The following is a 25,645-nucleotide window of genomic DNA, read 5'->3' as shown; positions in this document are numbered from 1 at the left end:
TGAGAAAACTTTGAATACCAAGCTAGTAAAAATGCCGAACACCGTATGACCAGACACCAGCAAATAAATCAAACACCATGTCGCCCACCAGGCTTTGGGTGGAAACGGGGCCCGGATCCCATGACAGCAAAAGGAAACATAAGAACAACAAGTACAAACAGATCCCTACTACATATCAAGTAAGACCTTGAGAATCATAGCCAGCAGAAGTACGACGAGCACGACAATCGCTCGATCAATCCAAAGCGGAACACCCTCGTCGTAGGCACGAGCAGCTGGAGGAGCTTGCTGACGTACACTAACATTCGGAGCCGGGGGCAACGAAACTGTCCTCGTAGGGGCGGGGATCCCCTGACCCGGACGAGCAGGAGGATAAGATACCGCCGAAGTTTGTGAAGCTGGCGCCGTACTCGGGACTGCTGCGTTTGTCTCGGGCGCCGTACGAACAAAACCCTCCGCCAGCTCGGCGCTCTCTGTATCAACCGCTTCAGTCCTCGGTGCCACCGCCACCGCCGCCGCCGTCGTGGTCGCCTCCTGGCCCTCTTCTGAACCCGCCGCAGCCTTGGTCAACTCGTCCTTGTAGCTCAACTTCAGTTCGGACGGGATCTCAACTTCGGTCGTGGCTTCAGAGGAGTCGGCGTTGGCTTTGGCGGCCTCTTCGCACTCTCGAATGATTTCGATATTGGTTTTTGCGCATGTTGAGCACTTGAACGCATGTGATGCTGTGGCGTGGCGCTTTCGTACGGCGTCGCTTGTCTCGAGACCGCCGAGTTGACCTCTGGGATCCGTCTCCATGAAACTTCGCAACCTGTTGCTTTAAGTTAGGGCTACTCGCGGATGCGGGTAAGAGGGCAAGAGGAGGGAACGCACGCTACAAGTGCCGTCCTCACGCCCCAAGCGGGCTGCCATGTCTCCTCGTGGTGGCCGCTGATACTCAGACAGATCTCGCGGTTGGTCTCGAACCGGCCGCTCGGCGTCAGGAAGCGGAAGCTTGGCGGGCGGAGGGGGTAAGTGGGGGGCAGCACGATGCGGCCGTGGTAGATGCCTTCGCTGTAGGACGAGTTGGGAGGGCCTCTGAAGGTGAAGTGCCATTCGAACAGGTCTGATTCTATCGGGTGGCCGTGTAATCTGGCGACGGGGAGCTGGAGAGCTCTTGTGCTTCACGTACTGGGTTGATCGACAGGTAAGCCAGGCATGTCAGAGGAGGGGAAGGCGTCGCAGGGAACTCTTACGTATACGTCGTATCGTAGGCGACTTGGAGTTGAATTTGGGAGTTGCCATGATGGACGATTGGGTGGTTGAAGGACCCTTTGGTGAAATGTGTTACTGCTAACGTTAATACGCCGATTCTCTGATTTGAATGGCGAACAAGAAGATAGAAAGGTTTAGAAGATGGTGACTGTGAAACGATGCATGCACGATTCGGGCGACTTTCAAGGCTATAAGGAGTGACAAACAAGGTACAGACTGTAGGTTTGAGAGTAACTCCGCTGGCCGAGGGCTCAAAGGAAGTGTAAGTATTATTGAAGGGATGCGTGTTGACGGGATAGGTGGCTCCAACTACGTCGCGATAACCAATTGGGGGGTTTATCGGGAGATCCAACGTCGCGGAATCCACGAGCGCTGACGCCGCTAACTGATGCCAAGGGGGGGCACGCCTTTGTGCTGCAGAAAGGCGCGGATGGTCTGTGAAAGAGAGAGGCCTGTATCCGCCCCGCCCCGGGGGTTGCCAGTGGCTTTCGAGGCCCCGCTCGCTCTGAACACCACTGGAAGCCGCGGAGGGTGTCTCCGCTGAGTTGCAGACCCAGGGTACGTACCGAAGGGCAGCAGAAGCAGGGGGCCACCTCCAAATGTACTTTTTGCCATTGGCTCAGAGCGGTGCTCCGTCAGTCTCAATCCGACTTACCTAAGCACCTAAGGCTCAAATCGCTTTCCACACTGTCGGTCTTGAACGACGGTCCGACACCCTACTACCCAGCATCCCCCATCACGACTTGAGCTTCTCGACGTCCCCGCCAGCGAAGTTCCGAGCGCCTAGTGACCAAGGTGATACTCGAGTTCCGTAAACCAACCAAACTGAATCAATTGAGTCCTTTGGGCGGGCAACTAACGATCGCAACTGCAGGATACCGACTTCTCTCATTCCCGAAAGAAGCTTTCTCCTACCCAAACGAGACGCGCCCGGGCGAAACCACCACCTTCACGATGTACCCCGGCCCCAAGCCCCCAACGCCTCACGTCCCTGGCATCTACCGCTTCACAGCGACTGCCCTGGGCGCCGGCATGTGGTTCTTTGTGCGTCCTCTCCCTCCGGCTTTCAACGACTCCGAAAGCCTGTGACATACTGACGTGCTGCACCTTCCACAGTTAATGTACCGCGCGAAGAAGGACGGTTCGTTTTGCTCTATACCCGATAGGGCCGTTACAATTGTAGACATGCTGACGGATCATACGCAGGACCCGTGTTGTTGGGCTGGAAGCACCCTTGGGACCACTGAATAAGACGTCGAGTTAGAAGTTTGGGCAGATAAGTTGGTGTTTTGCATGGGAAACAGTGACGGCGACAAGAAATCGTTTCTTTCGCTAGAGCTGCCAGTCGGACACGTTCACGTGGAAGGGGAAATGGCTGTTCTATTATGGGTACAACCTAAATCTACCTTGAACGCGAATCGTTGCTCGATCCACTCCACGTCTGTGTATTCAGTTGCTGGGCTTCTCGAAGAGGTAGTGCGCCACGCCCCAGGTATCCCCGCCTTGGTAGGCGAACAGCTCAGAGCACGCCATATAAAATATCTGCCACCGGTTGTACCACACGCTGGCGTCCTGTTCACCGTACGTCTCGACCAGGTGCGGCCAAATCTCCTTCTTGTGGGCGATCATTTTGCTTAGCCAATCCTGTGATGCCAGTGTCAGTTGTTGGTCCCCCTGCACCTAACTCGGGATGATAGGGAGGCAATAGGGAGTGCAATACCGACCTCGCATGTCTTGGAGTAGTGCTGGCCGTTGACCCACCACTGCTTTTGGATTTTGAGGTCCCTCTGGAAGAAAAGGAGGAGGTCAGTGGATGGCATGGTGCCTCCGGTGAAGAAATGAGTCGTCATCCAGCCCTCCTCGCTGAGTTTTACAAGGTCAGAGATCACTGTGGAAGCATGATAAGAATGTAGCTGCCACTCACTAGTCGTATGGCGTGGTTTTGTGGGCAAATATGTGAACAAACAACTTGCCGCCAGGTTTCAGTGCCCGCCCGACCTTAGCCATGAGCAGCTCATAGTTCTTCATGTGCTCGAACAGCTGTGGTTTCCTGTGTCAGCAGCAGTTCAACCGCCGAGAGGCGAGAAAATGATGGGGGGCGCATACCTCAATGGAGACAACTCGGTCATACGATTCTTGGTCAAACTCGTAGTCAACTACGTTGCCGGTGATGACAGTGAGGTTCGTGAGCCCCTTCTCCTTGGCTTTGGCGTCAATGTACTCCTTTTGCGTCTTTGAGTTGGAAAAAGCCGTGACCTTGGAGTTGGGGAGGACTTCGGCGAAATAGAGCGCACCTGATCCCCAACCGCAGCTATGAATATCAAGTCAGTTTTGGCTGTTTGATATACCTTCTCTCCCTTCGAAAAAGGCAGGCTGTGACCGGGATAATGGAAAAGGCGACCAACCCAAGGTCCAGAATACTCATGCCGTCCTTCAACTCGGCCTTTTCGACGTAGGTCTGCAGCATAGCTACCTCGGCTTGAGCCAGCGTCTCGCGGCCCTTAGGGTACAAACAGGACGAGTACTTCATGCGGGGTCCCAGACATGCAGCGAGAACGCCGGTGCCGACCTCGTAGTGCTGCTTGTTGGCAGTGGCGGTTTCGATGGCGATGGGTTGGGTGCGAAGCTTCTCGATGAAAGTCATCTTGCGCTCGTAGTCAAGGCTAAGAGACGTGCTCGCGATAGAGTCGAGGCGCTCCTGGAGCTGCCGCCGGATGCCTATCCTAATGACAGCATGGGGCAAGTAGCCGCTGTCAAGGATCCAGTCTGGATCAACGTGTCAGAAGCAATTTCCAGTGTAATCCGACGATGGGCCGTCTCATTTGAGCTGCTGCAGTGGGTGGGACATTGACACTCACCCGTATTCATATCGAGTGTAAGTCGACCAGAAATGCCTCCTATCAGCTTGTTGTATGATGAGAGTGAGAAGAATGGGGAGGCAAGTTCGCCCTGGTCGTCGCCACGATGTTTATCCTCACCGCCTGTATGATCTGAGCCCGGGAATGTTAAACGGTGCTATGCTTCGAAACCGGAAGGGGTGTCCGAGCACACAGGGTATGTGAGGGTATCAGGTACACCGATATTGGATGTGTTACGGAGGGTACCTCGACAAGATTGACTGGCACAAAGAATTCAAAGGAGAAGCAATTAGTAGATCAACGAGCACAAGAACGGTTTCATTCCATCAGTACAGATGTGACTCGACAACGGGCTGTGGTTGCGGTGGTAGGTTGCACGACGCAGCTTTAATCCAGCCCCGAGGGGCTCGGAGCCGGGCTGACCCGCTTGGGCTAGCTCGGCATCGGAATGCGGGTCTTTGTGGACCATCAATGACACGTCCATGTTCGTTTTGCCTACCCTGCGCTGCCTGTTGTAGCTCTTATGGCTTCTAGATAACATGCACATTGAATCAGTCGCAACTGAAATGGAATGGCGTGATGTGAATTTTCAAGACCTCGACAAGCTCTCTTGCGATGGCAGCGGCAGTATACGCACATAATTCAACGTAAACTAATGCTATGGTCTGACCTATTCTGACAACAAGAAACCCGACTAGCTCGATCAACATTACGACCTCGAGGTGGTCGAGAAGTCGTGAATCTCCTACACCTGCATGTTTTCCAAAATGATCTTGTACTCCTTCCTTTGTTTGGGCCTATTCAGGACCCGTTCCTTGAAATATCCCGCCGCCCGAGCCAGCTTCTGAAAGATGTATTTTTCCGATGTCCACGCCGCTGCGAAGTAAACGCCTCCTAGAATAATCATGAAAACCTCAAAGTCCCAGCTTGTCTTGGTAAGCTGCATCAAGTGTCGTACTGAATGTGCAGGTCCAACAATCATGTATAGTGTGATCAAAAGAGTCGCCGCAATGGTTGCCATGAATGGCCCTGGTAGAAGTTAGCAAACTGCGCGATCTTGAAAATTGCAGTACCGACAATTCTTCACCGCTTTCTCTCTGAAGGGCGGGCCAGCATTGAGTACCACGCCCGCTAGGATGTACTCGAAGCAAGACACCAAGAACAGGACTGTGTTTTCCGAGTTCTTGATGTTTGACTTATCATGGTTGACCCGGGGCGGAATATACCTGTTTCGTGTGAGCAAACATGGACATGGCTAAGATTACTAAAGTAGCAGATGCTTACCATGGTTGTTCTCGCACAGCCACGTAGGCGACCGCCTGTATCAGGATACAAATGGCCATCTGGCCAAGCAGCGGAATGAGCACCTTGCGAGAGACAAGGTCTGCTGTTGGCCGTTTCCGTGACAGCACAGGAAATGGTCCGGCCCAACTCACTTGGCATATAAGTCAGTATACTAACTTGAAAACTTCCTCTCAGGCTTGGCTTACTAAAGACAGCGATTGGCAGAATCAACAGCAAGTCGATAAACAAGAACTGAGGATTGGTCAGCAGTCATGCACTTGTGGTGCAGTATGGCAACGAACCTGAAAGTCACCAAGGTTTGAAGCCGTGGCATAGAGAAAGCTGACAGAGGTGAACTGGATGGCCGAGTACAGACTCATATACTTGAAACAGCTGAAGCTAGTCACAAGCGCAGCGCGTCCCTCACTATGATCAAGGTCAGTAGGTGTTACCAGGACGAGGTATTGTCACACTTACCGGATGACCTGAGGCACACATCCAATGTCAAAGACACGCGACGTGAAAGGGGCTGCAACGGAGGCTTCCGCCTCTGAAAGTGAAATACCGACGTCGGCTGCCTTGAGAGCACCGCAGTCGTTCGCACCGTCGCCACAGAACCCACAGCAATACCCAATACTTTGTAACTTCTCAACCAGCTCGTGTTTCTCGTCCGGTGACATCCGCGCGAACACGCGACCACGGACAAGCATCTATGATTGTGAGTGAATAATACCAGAGTACAACTTCAGAGGGCTGACTAACTCTCTGCAAAACCAAAGGAGACGCAAAATCTACGATCCACCGGAAAACGTCGCCACTAACAGCCAACGAATAGTTGCGTATGTCGTTGATATTATACGCAAGGGACGCATCCACATCAGCTGGAGGAGGCGATGGCTGCAGAGTGGTCAGCCAATGCATGCAAGGTTGGAGATGGCTGCTTACCAGTAGTGTCTCCGCGTTCAAATGGAATGCACCATTGTCGATACTCTCCCATTGGAGCTGGGCTTTAGGATCACCAGCATTGCCTACTGGACATTAGAAGACGACTCGGCTTGGTCGAATGTACCACCTACCTTCTATGAACCTTGGGACAAAGCAATGCGCCGTCTTGTTGATCAAGTTGCATTCGCGAGCCACACTTATGGCAGTCAATATGTTGTCGCCGGTTACCATAGTTGTGCTTATATTCGACTCCAGGAGCTCGGTCAGCACCGAAGCCGTAGTTGGTTTCAGCTTGTTCTCGAAAATAATGAACCCAGTGAACTCGAGGTTTGACTCTGCCTCGTGCCGCTTCATCTTCTGCGCCTTCACCCAGCTGAGTTTGGGGATATGGCGAGTGGCGCATCCAATCACACGGTAACCTTTGTGGGTGTAGTAGGCAAGCTGTTCATCGTAATCGATCGGGACTGTTTGAACAAGGAACAACGGTCAGAAAAATTGCCAATCTCGGAAGGATAATACTCCAATGGTGCTGTTTCACGTACAGCTGTCTTCGCGGCAAATTTCCCGCATGCACTCTGGTGCACCTTTGACGTATATATCTCCACTTTGCTGGCCAAATTGTCGGACAATGACACTGGCTCTTCGAAGTTGAGAAACGAATTCGAAGGACCTCAGAACTCCCAGTTCGAATGAGGCCTATTTGTAGTGTGTTAATAGTGATTTTATCGAAGATGGGTGCTTGACCTACTGATTGGTCCCGTCGCGCGGTGGTACCGCGCAGCATGTCACTGTATTCAGCGGGCGGCCTGGCGACCGACGGCGAAAGACTACCTTGGTCTTGGTCATCTGCCTCATTGGGGCCCTGCTTCCCTTCTTCGAAAGACCATCGTGTGAACTCAAACATTTTCAGATCAAGCGGGTCTCCCATCAGCTCGTCGTCAACGGATCGGAGCGAGTGGCATGTTGCCATAGTAAACAAAGCAGCTTTGAGCTTCGATGCCGAATCTCCCGCCTGATCAAGTACCAGGGAGGAAGGGTCTGTGAGCACATTTGTAAACTTGCCTGTTGTCGGTGAGGCAACTCGAACCCCGAAGATATCCAGTCCGTCTTCTGTAAGAGTGCCCGTCTTGTCGAAGCACATGATATCAAGCTTGCCGCCCACGTTGACACGTTGAGGGCTGATACAGAATATTTGCTTCTTCTTGAGCCGACTTAGCGCAAAGTTGGTGCCGATCGTGAGTGTGGCTGGGAGCGCAGGAGGCACCACAATAGTGATGAGATCCAGAGCGCGTACGATGATGAGGTGCCAGGCAAGATGTAAACGCAGGAAGTTGACGAAAGACGCGATGAAACCGAGCATAGCTACTACAGCCATAACGCTGATGTACCGAAAGGAATCGCGGTAGAACTTGAAACCGGAGGGTTTAGGAAAGAGCATGGATCGCACGAGAGAGCCCTTCGTAGTACTGAATCCTGTTCTAACCACAAGCGCGAGGGCAACGGCATCCCCATCACGGTCTTCTTGGGGGCGTCGAGCGCGGATGATCTTGGTACCACAGAAAAGGAAATGCTTGGCAATCTCGGGAGATACTGTAGGCGCAGCCAAGTCAAGATTGTACAAAGTCTCATCCGTGGCTGGAGTCTTAGAGACAGGTACCGATTCGCCTAATACAGGTGTGAGTACATGTTACTTGTTGAATTAAAGAAAGCCCTGCATGTGCTTACCTGTGAGCATGCTCTCATTAACGATACAATCGCCGCTAAGGAGTAGGCCATCACTTGGGAACTGGGTCAAGTTCGGGTCGCTGACTTCGTATACGTCGCCGGGCACAAGTTCGCTTGAAGGCACATATCGCCCTTCTGTTGTTAGTGGTCTCTAGTGTTGATAGTAGCGATTGATATGTTGCTCACAGAATCCGTTTCGAAGAACTCGTACGTCGCACTCAAAGCGAGAAATCTCGCGAAGTCGTTTCATGGTCTGAATTTATCAGGATCCAGTCATGTTTCAAAAGCATGGTTCGAACTTACCGCCCTAGTTTCGATGAGGGTTGTCGTGATACTGCCAAACGACATCAGAAAGATAGCTATGGCGTAGTAGTAATATTCGTCGAGAGACCAGAGAACCAGACTAGCAATCTGAAAGACGTAAAATGGATGGAACACCTGGAGAAATTAACAATTATGGTCCCAATTTAACGTAATAGATGATAACCTACCTCATCCACGAGTAACTGAGGGATCGACTTTTGCTCAATGTCAATGAGGTTGTTGCCAAAGACAACTTCTCGTAGCCCCTTCTCGTCACTGTCAATGCCGGCGCGGACAACGCGAGGATCGGTCCAGTTCGGGTCCACCCATCCATTGAACATGACAAACTTGTCCTTTTGCTGATTGAAGTACAGCCGGACGTAACGATAATTTAACATACGCAGTTCGGTGATGATCGGATCGTATTCATCGTCCATCGCATAGCTCTTTTCACTGGAGCCAAAGATGGTGGACATGGGCCTGCCGTACAGTTTCTTGTCCACATCCATCACGACAAACTCTCCCCATTGATTCTGTGCAAGTTAGTAATCTTTTCAGCTGGCTAAGCGCAACAACATCTTACCTCAACCACTACCCAGTCACACTCAGCTAATGGGAATGGTTTGCCCAACAGCCTCACCTGCCAGCGAGGAAGCCATCTTAACAAAAGCCACGCGAGGCCAAGCGTGGAAAGACATAATGCTGCATAAGCGGCAAACCCCAGACGACTAGTCCGGAAACCAGCAATAGCAATGGTCAGGTCCTCGTTCACCATGTAGATCTTCTGACTTAGACGGTCTCCGCCCATGCTCTTGTTGGTCGTCGCGCTATCCCGGCGTAAAAGACGGGCATGAACAGAGGATCTCGAGTGTGTCGAAGATCGCCTGTGTTGAATCATGTAGTCGTTGACGACGTCCCCATTCTCGATATCGACGTCGCTCTCGTCCTCATCACCAAAGGTGAAGTCCCCGACGTCGGACATGCTTCGGCGTTCATCGTCAAATGAGGTAGGAGAGGGCTCGGGTTCGTCTTGGTAGTATGCAAAACTCGTTGTGGAATCCGCACGAGGCCGGCGGTGGGAGAAGGCGGAAACACTGGTAGGGAGACTTTCGGCGATAGGACCGGAGAAGAGCTATGAGCATCTAAAGTCAGACTTGACGAGTATGTGGTATGTTTTGCAGGTGGGCTAACCTCATCATGGGCCATTTCCACCTCCTCGAATATGCTCGTGCTGCTCTGGTTCGAGTTGAGCCGGTACAGAGGGGCATGACCATTTCTCGATGTCGACAAGGCACAAGAGTGTCCGTTCTCTCTCGGAACCGACATGTTGGCGGATTGTTCAGTGCGACCTAGTCGCTGCAACGGGATCGAGGTTTCCAGATCGAACGGTAGGACCGGAGAGGATTTGTCAAACCGTTGAGGCAGGGTGCGACTGAGGAGGGATTTCGGTGTACGCGATGTGGGCAAGGCGCATGTCCGCAAAACAAAAATACGATGTCGATAACAAGACTGGGTGCCGCTGGTAGCTCGAGGAAGCTTAGAGAGCTGCTACTTGTGATGCGGTTGCAAAGAAAGGCTTGCGATAGATCGGGTTGAAACGATGTTGACCATGAATTTCGGTACAGATGAAGCGCAGCGCAAACGTTGCGCGGTCTGGATCAGCGCTATGAAGTTTGTTCTCCGACTCGGAATCACAACTGAGCAAAGAAAAACAGGCACTGTCGCTGCCCCGTTGAATAACACGGATGGGAGGTTAGCGCATCCCAAGTGCGTCGCGTGCGGTGCGATTGGAAGATGAGGTAAGGTACGGGACCTGGTAGACATGCCTGGCAAGGTACCTAGCTGCAGAGAACCGTGACACTGCCGTGGCCGTATCTAGCCGGGAGCACTCACCTACCGACCTGGAGGGGAGGCGGCTGAAGCAAGTGCATTCCGATGAAACAAGATTTCTGATTGGCCATGATACAGATGTGAGTCTTATCGATCAGTATCAGTCTTATCCGACTACGATAGGGACCCCTCCCTCACTAATAGAGTTGGTAAAAAACCACTGGAACCCACCCGTAGGTAGTGATTTCAGAGGGGCGCGTCCGATATTAGGTAAGCAGACGGGTACGGACTGGGCCAAGCCCGAAACGACGTATGAGCAGTTGCAGCGGGCGAAGAAATAAGAGAGAAAAAAAGCCATTTTTCCGAGTGGAGAAGAGGCAGTACGATGTATCTAGGATTTCTTTTGCCTCCAGTGGAATGCAATCGAGTGCAATGCACCACTGTTGCTGCAGCAAGGCGTCCCTGGGGTGTTTATCTGGCCCTGCCTCCACATGAACACCTGGACATGGATGTAGCACAGCACCGAATGGACGGTGAACTCTTTCCTCTTCTTGACCGACATTGCCTGGCCCAGACACGTAGTGATTGAGGTCATAGTTCGTCTTGGCACATCAAGCAAACATTCTTGATCTCTTAATCAGAGAATAATCAAGATAAATGTATAGGTTTGGGTTTCCAACCACAAAGTTAGCCTTCTATTAGGGTAGTCGGTGCTTTGGGGCGCCTGCCTCGCCTTACGTACCGGCTGGCGACAAAGGTGAGGTAGTAAGGTACAGCATTGAAAGCGTGGAAGGTGCTAGGCCGCCTAGCCTGGTCCTTTAGTGAGGCACCTACCCTGGACACCCCTACACACCTTCGCCGCAATGGGATCTATTGGCAGTTCGCTACCCGCTGTGCCCGCTGTGTCCTCCTAATCATGACCAGAGTCCTAAACGCCTAGGTAGGTAAGGGTAGGAAGGCAGTTGCGGTACCCGCCCCAACGGAGGAGGAGAAACGCCTCTCTCCCAATTTTTTTTTTCCAACACCGCATATTGCCTCCCCCCACCAGAATAAAGTCGGCTGCACATCTACAACCTACCACTCTCGGCACCCGCGTCCTCTGCCCTGTCAACTCCATCAACCTCAACCTCCAAATCAGCCCGGGAATTTTTCATCCCCCGCCTTTCGCAACTGCACTCCATCCCTCTCACCTACGAGAAAGACGAGTTGAACGCCATCATGGCTGAGCCTATTCGCAACAAGCGCCTCGACCCGGCTACTGCGCCGTAAGTAACAAATCCTGCCGCACCGTTTGGCGGTGGCGAGGGGTCGTCTTGCGCATCACTTCCCTCACCCGCCTCGGCCACCCCCCTTCCCCGGAATTGATCATGATTGCTAACACTGATGTCTCTATCTCAAAGCACGCCGCAGAACACTCCTCTTCAGAATGCGCCCATCTCATCGCATGCCCAGCAGCCTGGCGTTGCCAGCATCAAGGAGGGTATGTATCAACTGCCCCTCTCCTCAACCTCGCTTTCCCTGTTTTGCCATGCCCCTCTATCGACCTGCTACTAACATGCACCCCGATCGCAGAGGACTTCGACCGCGCTGCTGCCGCTTCCATCTTCGCCCAGAACCCCAAGCTTGTCCAGATGATTCAGGGAAGACTTGGATCCCTCGTCGGCCGATCCTCCGGTTACATCGAGTCACTGCCCCCTCAGGTGCGCCGTCGTGTTGCCGGCTTGAAGGGTATCCAGAAGGAGCACTCCAAGCTCGAGGCCGAGTTCCAAGAGGAGGTTCTCCAGCTCGAGAAGAAATACTTTGCCAAGTTCACTCCTCTTTATGAGAAGCGTGCCAAGATCGTCAACGGAGGCTCTGAGCCTTCCGAGGAGGAGATCAAGGCCGGTGAGGAAGATGACGAGGAGGAGGACGAGACCGAGGATGCTGAGAAGGCTGATAAGGCCGACAAGCCTGCCGAGTCGTCTGAGCCCGTCTCTGGTATTCCCGAGTTCTGGCTGTCCGCCATGAAGAACCAGATCTCCCTTGCTGAGATGATCACCGACCGTGACGAGGCTGCCCTCAAGCACCTTGTCGACATTCGCATGGAGTACCTCGACAAGCCTGGTTTCCGCCTCATCTTCGAGTTCGCCGAGAACGAGTTCTTCACGAACAAGACCATCACCAAGACCTACTTCTACCAGAACGAGAGCGGTTACGGTGGCGACTTCATTTATGATCACGCTGAGGGCGACAAGATTGAGTGGAAGGAGGGCAAGGATTTGACGGTCAGAATTGAGAGCAAGAAGCAGAGAAACAAGAGTGAGTTCTCATCGAGTCACAATTCACCAATATATGGCCACTAACCTCGGATGCAGACACCAAGCAGACACGTATTGTCAAGAAGACGGTACCCACCGAGTCTTTCTTCAATTTCTTCTCCCCCCCTCAGGCCCCTAGCGATGAGGACGACGACGCCGCCTCCGACATCGAGGAACGCCTCGAGCTCGACTACCAACTTGGCGAGGACATCAAGGAGAAGCTCATTCCCCGTGCGATCGACTGGTTCACTGGTGAGGCATTGGCCTTTGAGGAGCTGGAGGACGACGACTTGGAGGGTGATTACGATGATGAGGATGATGAGGACGAGGATGACCTCAGCGAGGGCGGTGACGACGATGAGGAGTCTGAGGACGACGTAAGCCATTCCCTGCGCCACTGCCTCGAGGCGGTACATTGGAGGGGCGGTCGGAAAACAGATGCTAACCATGGACGCAGGACGATACCGGCAAACCCAAACAGGAGGCGGCCGAGTGCAAGCAGAGCTGAGCGAAGCAAGCATAGGTTACTTCTGTTGCTAGGTTCTTCACGTTCATGACGGTCTGGATTGAGGAAAATTTGATGGTCGGGCAATGGTTCTCTCGCGCCGACAGAGGCGCGGTAGTAACTACGTTATACTTCGCGCCAGGTCAGCATTCCACGTTGAGGATTGGGCCAAGCAGAGCGGCGTCCGACGGCCGGGGCTCCTGCTTGATAGATGGTAACCCACATTTCGGTCCCAGACTCTTTTCGACGATACGACTCTTTACGTCTTGGTCATGAATGATGTTGTACGTTGCTGCTAAAATGGGATTCGTAGACAGGGTGTTTTGAGTTTCTTTTAATGTAAGACGGGTATCGAAGGACCAACAACGCAGGTAGTAGACAGGAAACAAGTCAAGCCAGCATTCGCTCCCTTTTGTACATATGTTGAGGCCCTCAGACGATAACGTAACTTGAATCAGAGAATCCCCAAGCCAATTCAAATGTCGCACCGATGTGAGGATACACATTTCCAGGAAACCCATACTGTGTTCGGGGCAGTGGAAAGTCCTGCTATAGAAGTGAAGTCACAGAGCAAACAACAGATGGTGAGTATGCCGGCTTCGGGGTTCGTAGCGGGTGTGACCAAGATGGTAGCTCCGTTCACATTAAGTTGGGTGTCGGGGGTCGGAGGCGGACGTGGCGGCAGCACGGGTGAACTGGGGCATGGCATAGTCGGAGTAGCCGTGAATGCATCATAGTTAGGTCGTGACGTGACAAGCTGTCGGATGGTAGGTTGCGTGCTTGTGCCATGACTTGATAACTCCTGGATCTCTATTGGGTATAGAATCTCTTTAACAGGTGATGAGGTCAGGTTGGCGTTCGAGCGGGACGGCACCTTCAGGAGTCTTGTGAGTGAGTGGGAGCCATTTCAAGGTACAATGTACGGATTGGCTTAGACAGTAAATAGCCTCCAATTGCGAATGGCTTGTTTGCGGCAGTAGAGGGGTCCGTAACCGGCACTTCAGCCATATCGATGAGGTAAACTAGAGTTGCAGGGTCTCCAATGTTTGAAGTTGCAATGCGTCGGTCAAATCTTCAAACAGGCTGTGACCCACGACAAGTGGCACTTGGGTTCTTCGTCGTTGCGTGATGCGGTGTGCCTCCGCGCCGGCGCTGGGGAAAAGTTTTTCTCTTGCTCTCCCATGCCGAGCGAGTGACTCAAGCTGCTCTGGTGCCGTCAGGTTGGGCGGGACTTGCCTTTGCCCAAGGCATATTCGGTGGATTGGATGGTGTCAGTGTTTCTCCAGAGCCTGCGACCGAGTGCCGGAACCTTGAGGGATCGTGCCGTCTTCGGGCTTGCTCCGCCAGCAATGTCGGACAATGGACACTGTGTGAGTAAGACCATATACTCTACCCAGACACCAATGCGTAGTTGAAGCCCAAGTCGAACCTTCCCTTCAAGACAGTGTCAAGACAGTGTCCAGCTGCGGCGGTAGAATCCTGGACACTAACCCACAACGTCGGGGTCTGTCTCGCTGGGTCTTTCCTTTCCTGCCCCCTCCACTAAGAAGCTGGCGGCTGACGGCGCACGTCGAGAACCTTACGAGCGAGGCAGTATGAAGTATCTTTGGGCGATGAAGCCTAGGAAAGCTACATGGTCAACGATCCGGCACTTGCCTTACCTGACGTTTTTGGTTTTTTTTCCACCTCAGTCACGTCCCTCCCTCACATCCCGCGTCATTTTGACTGTGCCTTTATAAAATCTCTCCTTTCCAGAACACATTAAATTGCCATTCGGTCTCATTTTCTGGCCATCCCGTTGACAATTCCTGCTCCTCGTCTCTTATACTGGTCAAACCCTCTTCATTGTCTTACGCCTGACAGATCGACCGCCTCTAACTGAGTCGTATCCGTGTACTTCTCTCTGCCCCGCATCAAAAATCGCATTGCTCCTCCATCAACATCGGAGTCATCAAGAATATACATCAGACACCACGCACCATGGCCTCAGCACAGGATATCGCCGGCGCCTCCGCCCAGAGTAAGCAGCTCGAAGTTTCAGCCAGCATGGGTCTGTCGACTTCGCCCACGGCCACTTTCCAATCTCCCCCTTCTAGCTTTGCAGGCGCTGCTTTGACCCGGAGACCAGCCCCGAAGCTTTTGAAGCCTTTCGACACCCAAGACATCAAGATTCTGCTTCTTGAGAATGTAAACCAGACAGGCAAGGACATACTCACCGAGCAGGGCTACCAGGTTGAGGCTCTCAAGACCTCCCTGCCCGAGGACCAACTCATAGAGAAGATCCGGTAGGCGTCTTCCCTTGGATCGTGGCTCGACAAGCAAAACGTAGATCCCCTGCTCATACCATGTGATTCATCAGGGACGTGCATGTCATTGGCATTCGCTCCAAGACCAAGTTGACCGAGAAGGTCCTGCGTGAGGCCAAGAACCTGCTCGTTATTGGTTGCTTCTGTATCGGCACCAACCAGGTCAACCTCGAATACGCCGCTGCCCACGGTATTGCCGTCTTCAACTCTCCCTTCGCCAACTCGCGCAGCGTTGCTGAGCTTGTCATTGCTGAGATTATCACTCTCGCCCGTCAGCTTGGTGACCGTTCCAACGAGATGCACCGTGGCACCTGGAACAAGGTCAGCGCCAAGTGTTGGGAGATCCGTGGAAAAACCCTCGGTACGCTGCCCTGCCCCCGTCGGACCGATCCGTGCGGCACACCGGTGATATACTGACGTGTAGCCAGGTATTGTCGGTTACGGCCACATTGGCTCGCAATTGTCTGTTTTGGCTGAGGCTATGGGCATGAACGTTGTTTACTACGATGTTGTGAACCTCATGGCCTTGGGGACTTCGAGACAAGTGCCCACCTTGGACAATTTACTGGAGGAGGCCGATTTCGTCACCCTACACGTGCCGGAGCTCCCGGAGACCAAGAACATGATCTCCACTGCCCAGCTGGAGAAGATGAAGACTGGCGCTTACCTGATCAACGCCAGCCGTGGCAGCGTCGTCGACATCCAGGCTCTCATCAACGCCATGCGCTCTGGTAAGATTGCCGGTGCCGCTCTCGACGTCTACCCCAATGAACCAGCAGCCAATGGCGACTACTTCAACAGCTCGCTTAACTCCTGGGGCGAGGACCTGCGTAGCCTGAACAACATCATCCTGACCCCTCACATTGGTGGTTCCACTGAGGAGGCTCAGCGTGCCATTGGCGTCGAAGGTGAGACGATATCATTGTGAAGTCGGGTTCACAGCGATGCTGACTTGGACTAGTTGCCGAGGCTCTTGTGCGCTACATCAACCAGGGTGTCACACTCAACAGCGTAAACCTGCCCGAAGTCAACCTGAGATCGTTGACCCTGGATGAGCCTGAACACGCTCGTGTAAGTGTTCATTGGTACAGAACGTGCGCGAACGTGGCTGACTGGGGTAAATAGGTCATCTACATTCACCGAAACGTTCCTGGTGTCTTGCGCAGAGGTAAGATGATAGCAACTGCGTAAACCATGAAGTGTGCTTACATATGTTGACCAACAATAGTTAACGAGATCTTGGGTAACCACAACGTCGACAAGCAGATTTCCGACAGCAAGGGTGATGTCAGTCATAAGTCAAAGTTTGCTCGAAACAAGAGCATGTTACTAACACGGAGACAGATTGCCTATTTGATGGCCGATGTCAGCAGTGTCAAGACGGAGGACATCAAGGAGATCTCCGACGGATTGGATTCTCTCAGCTGTAAGTGCAAACCCCGCTCCTGGGATTTCAGTGGGCTTTTACTGACATACGTGACAGCGCGTATCTTAACCCGTGTTCTGTACTAATAGCGGGCACAGTAGTTATGGCATTGGGAGGGCGTTTACGTTGGACATTCTGGGTTCATGATAGCGGCTGACGAGGCTCTCTGCAATTCGAGACAGCATTTCAACATGTCGGCAGGGTCCGCCTGGACGCTTTGGATATTGGAGTATCGGGATTCATATCAACTTGAAGGCATACAGACGTAGGTCGGTATACGAAGACAAAAGCGGCCAGAACAGACAGAGTAGATAAAACAAAATAGAAAAGGAATATTCATCAATCGGAATGGGAGTTTCTGCAAAGGTGTTGAGCGCATCAACGACATGTGACGCGTTCCTAGGTAGTACGCCCAATTCAGAACAACGAATCCCACTAGCAAGATGTGGTTCATGACTAAGCTGGGTAAAGCGTCTCAGGATGGAGTTGTGGGCGTTGTTACTGTTGGGGAAAAGTGGATGCGAACGCAATGCGGTGAGGGAATGAGAGGATGCATGAAGGACCTATCAATTGCAGAAATTGGCCAGCACGAGTTACGAGTGGGCAGGCAAGCCCGGAAATTGTACATGGTGATGCAGCAGATCCGAGCCCGGGCCTTGGACGCAGTAGCCACTACACAGCATAAGCTCTTCCCTCACCGTGCCTGACGCGGGTACGTGTGAACGAAGCCCTTCCTGTTTGTCGGTGTCAAAAGTGACACCTCTCGGATGGCAAAGAGCAGTGCATGGCTGATGTGGTTCATAAGCCATATGCCAGTCAGACCACGGCCATAAGAAAGAAGAAGGAAGAAGGAATAAAATTTGACAGTAAAGAAGCTGCTGACCACAGTTACAGATTGTCAGTGCCAATGTCAAACAAGCATGAGATGGCACGACCGGGGGGTATGCTGGAGACAGCAGAGATGACCCTGGGCGTGCTGAGTTGAGGGAGGGATGAGATTTGCACCTTAGTATGTACACTTGGGAGCGAAGCGGATAGGAAGACCTTCCAGGTGGGAGGGGGGAAAAGGGGGGCATTGGAGACGAGCTAGGAGACAACTGGACAGGACTGGCTGGCTGGCTGAACGGAGGCATAAAATTTAATAATACCTAATCAATCCAAAGGGCGGTAGGCGGACACTGTGCATTCCAACGGTCCTCCAGACCAAAATTGGGGAACCCCCAGGCAACGGTGTAGCGTGGCATGTTTCTGATGACCCAAATGCCCATACGGGGCTGAGAAAAGAAACGGCACTGGGTAACATGCCCGCTTGTTGGAACAAGAAATGGTCAGACTCTGACTCTGCCGGCACATTGGCTGACTGAGTTGACTCAATAACTTGCGCGGACAAGATGGCTTTGTTGACGGGCAGAACCTGAGAGTGTTGCGTCTGTGGTTTGCTCTGGTTCAATAACTTGGGACGATCCACGAAGGCTTGCAAGACTTTTCCTTGGTTGTTCTAGGGCAAAAGCAAGAACCCCCGGCGCAAGGCAAAGACGACAACGCCAAACTCACAGACCAGGAGAAGCTTAAGAGGGTCGGTTGTTTCGTCTTTTTTTTTTTTTTTTGGGCAAGCCAAGGCAAATGGCCACCGCCCGCCAACCAACCAGTCTTTGCGACTCATGTGGCGCTTTACTGCAACACACCGACGCAGGCTGTCAAGAAGCCTGGAAAGCGACTTTGGAGATGAGGCAATGTTGGGCTTGCATAGATGTGTTTCTCGAAGAAATGGTCAAATGGATTCGAGATACTTGCCCGCAGATGGTTGATACCGACCAACTGTTAAGGACGCAGATCTATCCGAATGGCGATGACTTGTCGTGCCCAAACAGCCTCCCGATTCGAGTCGAGCACCGTGAATATTGTTCTCCCGGTGTCTATGCATGGTCTCATGCTCTCCAGATTCGCAGCTTTACTGACTCGGATATCAAGTGCGCTCCTGAGGTTGGATATTGGCCATCGAGCTCGTCGTCTCTTAACATTTCATGTTCGTCGAGGACGAGCGAGCTAGGCCTTGGAGCTCGAATTGAGTCGAGGCAAGAGCCAGTTCCTTTGAACTCCCTATGCCACTATGCCGACAGTCGTAGTGTTGAGGCTACATAGCTACTGGGCCTTTCCCTTCCCCGTCCGTCCACCGTGGATGTCAAATGAAGCTAACTAGGGAAAGGGAAGGCAGCAGAAGACGTTCATTGGATCTTTGTACCTTGGCTGTGGCATTTCTATACGTCCAAACTTGCCATTGGTTATGATCGTCCATGACCGAGAGAAAGTAAAGCAAGGATTCCAGAGTATGTCGTTTACGTTGCTTGAATGGCAGTGTCCCTCATGTGTCGTCGCACTGTCTGTTCCTGGCCACACTCGGCTGCCCGTCCCCTTTCCGTTCCCAAGACCCTCTAGTGTGCGGCGTGCCTCGGATCCTTATGTAAGGCCATTGAAAAGGGGGTGGTGTCTTATGTAAGACGGTGTACAGCTGGCGATACCTACTTGGCTGTGTATCTGCACTTGGAATAGCCTTTGACTTGGTGCTGAAGCATGTGAGAGCCAATGTACCCGACTGTACCAGCACCAGCACCAGCACTAACATGCACTGCTGTAAGGTACCGGCCACCACCACGATGAGGTCAAAGAAACTGAAGGCCGGGTCAGGTTACTTCAGCTTCCCCTGTCTCCCCTAGTGTCAAGGTCGGTCTAATGTGTTCCTCTACGATGCACTCGCCTCACGCACTGCACCTCTCGCACGTTCTCCCAACTTGGGGAAGGAATAGGGGACCACTCAGTATACTACCGGCCCACCCTGTCCTGCTCTGTACCTGTCACACAAAGCACATAGCAGTCCCGAGAGCAAAAAGTGGAGGGATTGGGAGGTACAAGGCAGGGTACCCCTAGTGGCCCGCAGCAGCGGGTGGTATGAGGTACCTCACCGAGTGAGATAGCAGCTGGATGGGCGTCAAGACAAGACGCAGAGTGATGTGCTACAGTGCTCACAACTGGTGCGAAGGTGCTGAACATACTCTGCAGCACGCAGCACTCAGCAGTAACAGCAACAGCAGCAGCAACAGCAAAAGCACCACCACCAAAAGCATCAGTGCGCTCGTCCCTCCCCTGGCGTTTTTCCTTGGAGCCCCTGTCTGTTGGAACCTCAAAAAGTTGTCCAGATCTCTTCCACTTGCATCAGGTCACCCGGGCCCATCCTCCTCCTCCTCCTCCTGCTCCTTTCCCTCACAACTGTCATTAATCTATCCCCGTTCAATTACGACTTTTGCATCTTTGTGCAATCTGCGGTTACCAGCTGGTCTCTCTCAACTTTGGACATATACCCGCTGGCCGTAGTCGAGCACCGAGCATCCAGCATCGCGCTCTCTTGTTCCATCTCAAGCCATCTCCAACAAGATCGTACCGGACCGGACCGCACTCAGGCTGGCCCATCCTTCCTCCCGACAGTCAAACATCCATCCAGTGCTTCAGCGTCTCTTCCGGTCCTCTACCACCCGTCTTCCTCCTCCTCGACGAGACAACGACGCCGGGAGATACGCAGGCAGAATCGATCACTGGCAGCCACCGCCTTCAATCTCTCTTGCTGCTCCTGCCTTGCTCGCCCATGAATCTCACCGGTTGCCCCGAGCTCCCAGCCCTACACCTGCCGAATCCCATACTCCTCTCCTCCAGGACATACTAGCTCTCCCTCCAAACCAACAGCCTCCGGTTTCGACCCGTTCAACTGTGCTCCTTACTCCTTCGCAATGTCTGAGAACTACGACGTCGGAACGCGGGCGTGGCAGCCCGATACAACGGAGGGCTGGGTTGCGTCCGAGGTCATCAACAAGACCGAAGATGGTTCCAAGGTTAAGCTGGTCTTCAAGCTTGACAATGGCGAGGTGCGACACTCTGTTTGTCGGGCTGGGTCCTGGCCGATATTCACACGTCTCCTTACTGATAACCGTGATAGGAAAAAACCATTGAGGTCACTGCCGAGGCTCTCCAGAAAGGCGACTCCTCCCTACCTCCTTTGATGAACCCGACCATGCTCGAGGCCAGCGACGACCTGACGAACTTGTCCCATCTCAACGAGCCTGCCGGTACGGTCTAAACTTTCCACAATCCAAACATCATCAGCTCTGCTTACTGACCTTACCGCTGCTTGTAGTCCTGCAAGCCATTCGCCTCCGATATGCACAGAAAGAAATCTACACATACAGTGGTATTGTCCTGATCGCGGCGAACCCCTTTGCCAGAGTAGACTCCCTCTACGTTCCCGGCATGGTGCAGGTATACGCCGGCAAGCAGAGAGCAACACAAGCACCGCACTTGTTCGCTATTGCGGAAGAGGCTTTCATGTAAGCCAACCTATTCTCGCCATTACCCCTCAAGGGTGCGCCTCGACCATCTGCTAACATGTTGCAGTGACATGGTGCGCAGTGGAAAGAATCAGACTGTTGTTGTGTCGGGAGAGTCCGGTGCTGGGAAGACTGTCAGCGCCAAATATATCATGCGCTACTTCGCGACAAGAGAATCCCCAGACAACCCGGGAACGCGATCTAAGAAAGGTGCCGAATCTATGAGCGAAACGGAAGAGCAGATTTTGGCCACGAACCCCATTATGGAAGCCTTTGGAAACGCGAAAACGACGCGCAACGACAACTCGTCACGATTCGGCAAGTACATCGAGATCATGTTCGACGACAAGACCAATATTATCGGCGCTAAGATCAGAACCTACCTCCTCGAGCGCTCCAGATTGGTTTTCCAACCTCTCAAGGAGCGCAACTACCACATCTTCTACCAACTCGTCGCCGGTGCGTCGGACAAGGAACGCCAAGACCTTCACCTTCTCCCTATCGAGGAGTTCGAGTACCTCAACCAGGGCAATTGCCCCACAATAGACGGCGTCGATGACAAGGCTGAGTTCGAGGCGACAAAGGGTTCTTTGCGGACCATTGGTGTCAATGATGATTACCAGGCGGAAATTTTCAAGCTCCTCTCGGGTCTACTGCACCTTGGAAACATCAAGATCGGAGCGTCGCGCAACGATAGTGTCCTCGCGTCTACCGAGCCCTCTTTGGAGCTGGCTTCTTCGATCCTAGGCGTCAACGGGCCCGAGTTTGCCAAGTGGATTGTGAAGAAGCAGCTGGTCACACGAGGCGAGAAGATCACGTCCAACTTGACACAGGCCCAGGCTATCGTCGTACGTGATTCCGTGGCCAAGTTCATCTACTCAAGTCTGTTCGACTGGCTTGTGGAGATTATCAACCGCAGCTTGGCGACCGAGGAGGTTTTGAACCGCGTTACCTCCTTCATTGGTGTGCTCGATATCTACGGCTTCGAACACTTTGCCAAGAACTCTTTCGAGCAGTTCTGCATCAACTACGCCAACGAGAAGCTCCAGCAAGAATTCAACCAGCATGTCTTCAAGTTGGAACAGGAAGAATATCTGAGAGAGAAAATCGATTGGACATTCATCGAGTTCTCGGACAATCAGCCAGCCATCGATCTGATCGAGGGCAAGCTCGGTATTCTGTCTCTTCTGGATGAAGAGTCCCGTCTGCCCATGGGCTCGGATGAGCAGTTTGTCACAAAACTGCACCACAATTATGGCAGCGACAAGCACAAATTTTATAAGAAGCCCAGGTTTGGCAAGTCTGCTTTCACCGTATGTCATTACGCTGTAGACGTCACCTACGAATCGGAGGGCTTCATTGAGAAGAACCGCGACACCGTGCCCGATGAGCACATGGCGGTTCTCCGCGCCTCCACGAACAAGTTCCTTCGCGATGTGTTGGACGCTGCCTCGGCTGTGCGCGAGAAGGATGTGGCCTCTGCGACGTCCAGCTCTGTGAAGCCTGCCGCTGGTAGGAAGATTGGCGTGGCCGTCAACAGAAAACCAACGTTGGGGGCATTTTCCGTTCTTCGTTGATCGAGCTGATGAATACCATCAACAACACGGATGTCCACTACATCCGATGCATCAAGCCCAATGAAGCCAAGGAGGCATGGAAGTTTGAGGGTCCCATGGTCCTCAGTCAGTTGCGAGCTTGTGGTGTTCTCGAGACTGTGCGCATAAGCTGCGCCGGCTACCCTACTCGATGGACCTACGAAGAGTTTGCACTCCGCTACTACATGCTCATCAACTCAGATCTGTGGACGTCGGAGATTCGGGATATGGCCAACGCTATCCTTACCAAGGCGCTCGGCACCAGCTCCGGCAAGGGCTCAGACAAGTATCAGCTCGGTCTCACTAAGATTTTCTTCCGTGCTGGTATGCTTGCCTTTCTCGAGAACCTGCGTACCAACCGACTCAACGACTGCGCCATTCTCATTCAGAAGAACCTTCGGGCTAAATTTTACCGCCGTCGCTACCTTGAGGCTCGCAACGCCATCGTGACTTTTCAGTCCGCAGTCAGAGCCTACAATGCCCGAAAGCAGGTCCAGGAGCTCCGCACGGTCAAAGCCGCAACAACAATACAGCGGGTTTGGCGTGGCCAAAGGCAAAGAAAAGAGTACTTACGCGTCAGGAACAATGTCGTCCTGGCGCAAGCGGCGGCCAAAGGTTACCTTCGACGAAAAGAAATCATGGAGACCCGCGTAGGCAACGCCGCCATTCTCATCCAGCGTGTATGGCGATCGCGGCGACAAGTCCTGGCTTGGAGGCAATATAGGAAGAAGGTTACCCTCATCCAAAGCTTGTGGCGTGGCAAGCTTGCTCGTCGTGACTACAAGAAGACGCGCGAGGAGGCCCGCGACCTGAAGCAGATCTCGTACAAGCTGGAAAACAAGGTCGTCGAGTTGACACAGTCTCTGGGCACGATGAAGGCGCAAAACAAGAACTTGTCATCTCAGGTCGAGAACTACGAGGGTCAGATCAAGGCGTGGAAAAACCGCCACAATGCTCTCGAGGCCCGGACAAAGGAGCTTCAGACAGAGGCCAACCAGGGCAGTATCGCCGTTGCTCGACTGCAGGCAATGGAAGACGAGATGAAGAAGCTGCAGCAGAGCTTTGAGGAGTCGACTTCCAACATAAAGAGGATGCAGGAGGAGGAGCGGGAACTGAGGGAGTCTCTACGCTCCACGAGCACCGAGCTCGACACAGTCCGCCAGCAGAGCGCCCAGATCGAGAGCGAGAAGCTCTCGCTGCGTCAGCAGCTCGCAGAGCTGCAGGATCAACTGGAGTTGGCGAGACGCCTTGCGCCGACCAACGGCGAGCTTACCAACGGTGCCGCCCAGTCCCAAGCGTCGGCCGCACCCGGTCTCATCAACCTCGTGTCTTCCAAGAAGCCGAAGCGTAGAAGTGCCGGTGCCGAGCCCCGCGAGGTCGACCGCTTCAGTGCTGCCTACAACCCTAGACCCGTCTCAATGGCCATCACCAGCACAGCCCACAGACAAAATCTGCAGGGCACCGGCTTCATGCCCGGTGTCGACAACATCGAGCTGGAGCTCGAGACCCTCTTGGCCGACGAGGACGGCCTCAACGAAGAAGTCACAATGGGCCTTATCCGCAACCTCAAGATACCGTCCCCCAACACCAACCCGCCGCCGTCCGACAAGGAGGTTCTCTTCCCTTCATACCTGATCAACCTGGTCACGTCCGAGATGTGGAACAACGGCTTCGTCAAGGAGTCGGAACGTTTCCTTGCCAATGTCATGCAGTCGATCCAGCAGGAAGTCATGCAGCACGACGGCGACGAAGCCATCAATCCGGGTGCCTTCTGGCTCTCCAACGTCCATGAAATGCTGTCTTTTGTGTTCTTGGCTGAGGACTGGTATGAGGCTCAGAAGACGGATAACTATGAGTACGACCGTCTGTTGGAGATCGTCAAGCATGACCTCGAAAGCTTGGAGTTCAACATCTACCACACTTGGATGAAGGTCTTGAAAAAGAAGCTTCACAAAATGATCATCCCGGCCATCATTGAATCGCAGTCGCTCCCCGGCTTCGTCACCAACGAGAGCAGCCGCTTCCTGGGCAAACTTTTGCAGTCCAACTCGACCCCGGCCTACAGCATGGACAACCTGCTCAGTCTGCTGAACAGCGTGTTCCGCGCCATGAAGGCGTACTACTTGGAGGACTCTATCATTACGCAGACCATCACCGAGCTGCTCCGTCTTGTCGGTGTCACCGCGTTCAATGACCTACTGATGAGGCGTAACTTCCTCTCTTGGAAGCGTGGTCTCCAGATCAACTACAACATCACCCGCATCGAGGAGTGGTGCAAGAGCCACGACATGCCTGAGGGCACTCTCCAGCTCGAGCACTTGATGGTACGTTAGACTACGTCCACTAATGCGTGCAGGCCGTAAGCTGACCCGTTCAACAGCAAGCAACTAAGCTCCTTCAGCTCAAGAAGGCGACCCTGAATGACATTGAGATCATTCAGGATATCTGCTGGATGTAAGTGCAGACACGGTTAGGGATGAGTGTGGTGTCCCATTGCTGACGTCTTCTACCTCGCAGGTTGTCCCCCAACCAGATCCAAAAGCTCCTGAACCAGTACCTTGTTGCAGACTACGAGCAGCCCATCAACGGCGAGATTATGAAGGCCGTTGCGTCTCGGGTCACGGAGAAGAGCGACGTCCTATTGCTGCAGGCCGTCGACATGGACGACAGTGGCCCCTACGAGATCGCCGAGCCCAGAGTCATCACCGCCCTGGAGACTTACACCCCTTCATGTATGTGGATATTCATACTGCCGTCGGTCCGTAATAAACTTGACCTTGCTAACATTGCCAACCCAGGGCTTCAAACCCCGCGCTTGAAGCGTCTTGCTGAAATTGTGTCTGCTCAGGCCATTGCTCAGCAAGAAAAGCTGGAGTACGATCCTGAAGACGGCTTTGAGCCCAATGGCGACCTTGCCGAGGTTGATGAGGAAGATGTAGCCGCATAA

The 25,645-nt window shown here is 53.1% G+C and overlaps 8 protein-coding genes across 8 annotated transcripts; 5 read left to right on the top strand and 3 right to left on the bottom strand.

Moving 5' to 3' along the window:
• Positions 1-168: 168 nt before the first annotated feature.
• Positions 169-1,281, bottom strand: ColSpa_10443 (ubiquitin-conjugating enzyme E2 Z; the record flags this gene model as incomplete). The annotated part of the gene is made up of 3 exons (XM_049276655.1): positions 169-808; positions 871-1,108; positions 1,233-1,281. 3 exons carry the CDS (start codon positions 1,279-1,281, stop codon positions 169-171), a joined length of 927 nt encoding a protein of 308 aa, XP_049132612.1.
• Positions 1,282-2,205: 924 nt separating this feature from the next.
• Positions 2,206-2,502, top strand: ColSpa_10442 (uncharacterized protein; the record flags this gene model as incomplete). The annotated part of the gene is made up of 2 exons (XM_049276654.1): positions 2,206-2,295; positions 2,368-2,502. The coding sequence occupies 2 exons, from the start codon at positions 2,206-2,208 to the stop codon at positions 2,500-2,502; spliced, it is 225 nt and encodes a 74-aa protein (XP_049132611.1).
• A 198-nt stretch (positions 2,503-2,700) lies between these two features.
• On the bottom strand, positions 2,701-4,119 carry ColSpa_10441 ((S)-coclaurine N-methyltransferase; the record flags this gene model as incomplete). Its single annotated transcript, XM_049276653.1, has 6 exons — positions 2,701-2,895; positions 2,976-3,114; positions 3,176-3,291; positions 3,358-3,562; positions 3,600-4,017; positions 4,110-4,119. The coding sequence occupies 6 exons, from the start codon at positions 4,117-4,119 to the stop codon at positions 2,701-2,703; spliced, it is 1,083 nt and encodes a 360-aa protein (XP_049132610.1).
• Positions 4,120-4,854: 735 nt separating this feature from the next.
• ColSpa_10440 (putative CDP-alcohol phosphatidyltransferase class-I family protein) lies at positions 4,855-9,692 on the bottom strand (the record flags this gene model as incomplete). The annotated part of the gene is made up of 17 exons (XM_049276652.1): positions 4,855-5,138; positions 5,187-5,335; positions 5,394-5,544; positions 5,600-5,645; positions 5,696-5,819; positions 5,871-6,103; positions 6,156-6,290; positions 6,339-6,424; positions 6,470-6,802; positions 6,881-7,034; positions 7,087-8,003; positions 8,064-8,195; positions 8,250-8,316; positions 8,367-8,501; positions 8,555-8,899; positions 8,950-9,498; positions 9,558-9,692. The coding sequence occupies 17 exons, from the start codon at positions 9,690-9,692 to the stop codon at positions 4,855-4,857; spliced, it is 3,975 nt and encodes a 1,324-aa protein (XP_049132609.1).
• Positions 9,693-11,414: 1,722 nt separating this feature from the next.
• Positions 11,415-13,001, top strand: ColSpa_10439 (putative nucleosome assembly protein; the record flags this gene model as incomplete). The annotated part of the gene is made up of 5 exons (XM_049276651.1): positions 11,415-11,461; positions 11,597-11,676; positions 11,769-12,494; positions 12,551-12,582; positions 12,951-13,001. 5 exons carry the CDS (start codon positions 11,415-11,417, stop codon positions 12,999-13,001), a joined length of 936 nt encoding a protein of 311 aa, XP_049132608.1.
• A 1,977-nt stretch (positions 13,002-14,978) lies between these two features.
• Positions 14,979-16,816, top strand: ColSpa_10438 (D-3-phosphoglycerate dehydrogenase 1; the record flags this gene model as incomplete). The annotated part of the gene is made up of 8 exons (XM_049276650.1): positions 14,979-15,283; positions 15,358-15,665; positions 15,733-16,212; positions 16,266-16,375; positions 16,430-16,472; positions 16,533-16,591; positions 16,649-16,730; positions 16,788-16,816. 8 exons carry the CDS (start codon positions 14,979-14,981, stop codon positions 16,814-16,816), a joined length of 1,416 nt encoding a protein of 471 aa, XP_049132607.1.
• A 3,693-nt stretch (positions 16,817-20,509) lies between these two features.
• ColSpa_10436 (myosin-2) lies at positions 20,510-22,680 on the top strand (the record flags this gene model as incomplete). The annotated part of the gene is made up of 4 exons (XM_049276649.1): positions 20,510-20,644; positions 20,716-20,845; positions 20,914-21,103; positions 21,171-22,680. The coding sequence occupies 4 exons, from the start codon at positions 20,510-20,512 to the stop codon at positions 22,678-22,680; spliced, it is 1,965 nt and encodes a 654-aa protein (XP_049132606.1).
• Positions 22,681-22,688: 8 nt separating this feature from the next.
• On the top strand, positions 22,689-25,645 carry ColSpa_10437 (myosin-2; the record flags this gene model as incomplete). The annotated part of the gene is made up of 3 exons (XM_049276648.1): positions 22,689-25,022; positions 25,079-25,152; positions 25,216-25,645. 3 exons carry the CDS (start codon positions 22,689-22,691, stop codon positions 25,643-25,645), a joined length of 2,838 nt encoding a protein of 945 aa, XP_049132605.1.

This window comes from Colletotrichum spaethianum, assembly GCF_022836535.1.
Source record: "Colletotrichum spaethianum MAFF 239500 DNA, contig35, whole genome shotgun sequence".
NCBI classification, from domain to species: Eukaryota; Fungi; Ascomycota; class Sordariomycetes; order Glomerellales; family Glomerellaceae; genus Colletotrichum; species Colletotrichum spaethianum.
The sequence above is the reverse complement of the archived record's forward strand: the minus strand, read 5'-3'. Positions and strand labels throughout refer to the sequence as shown.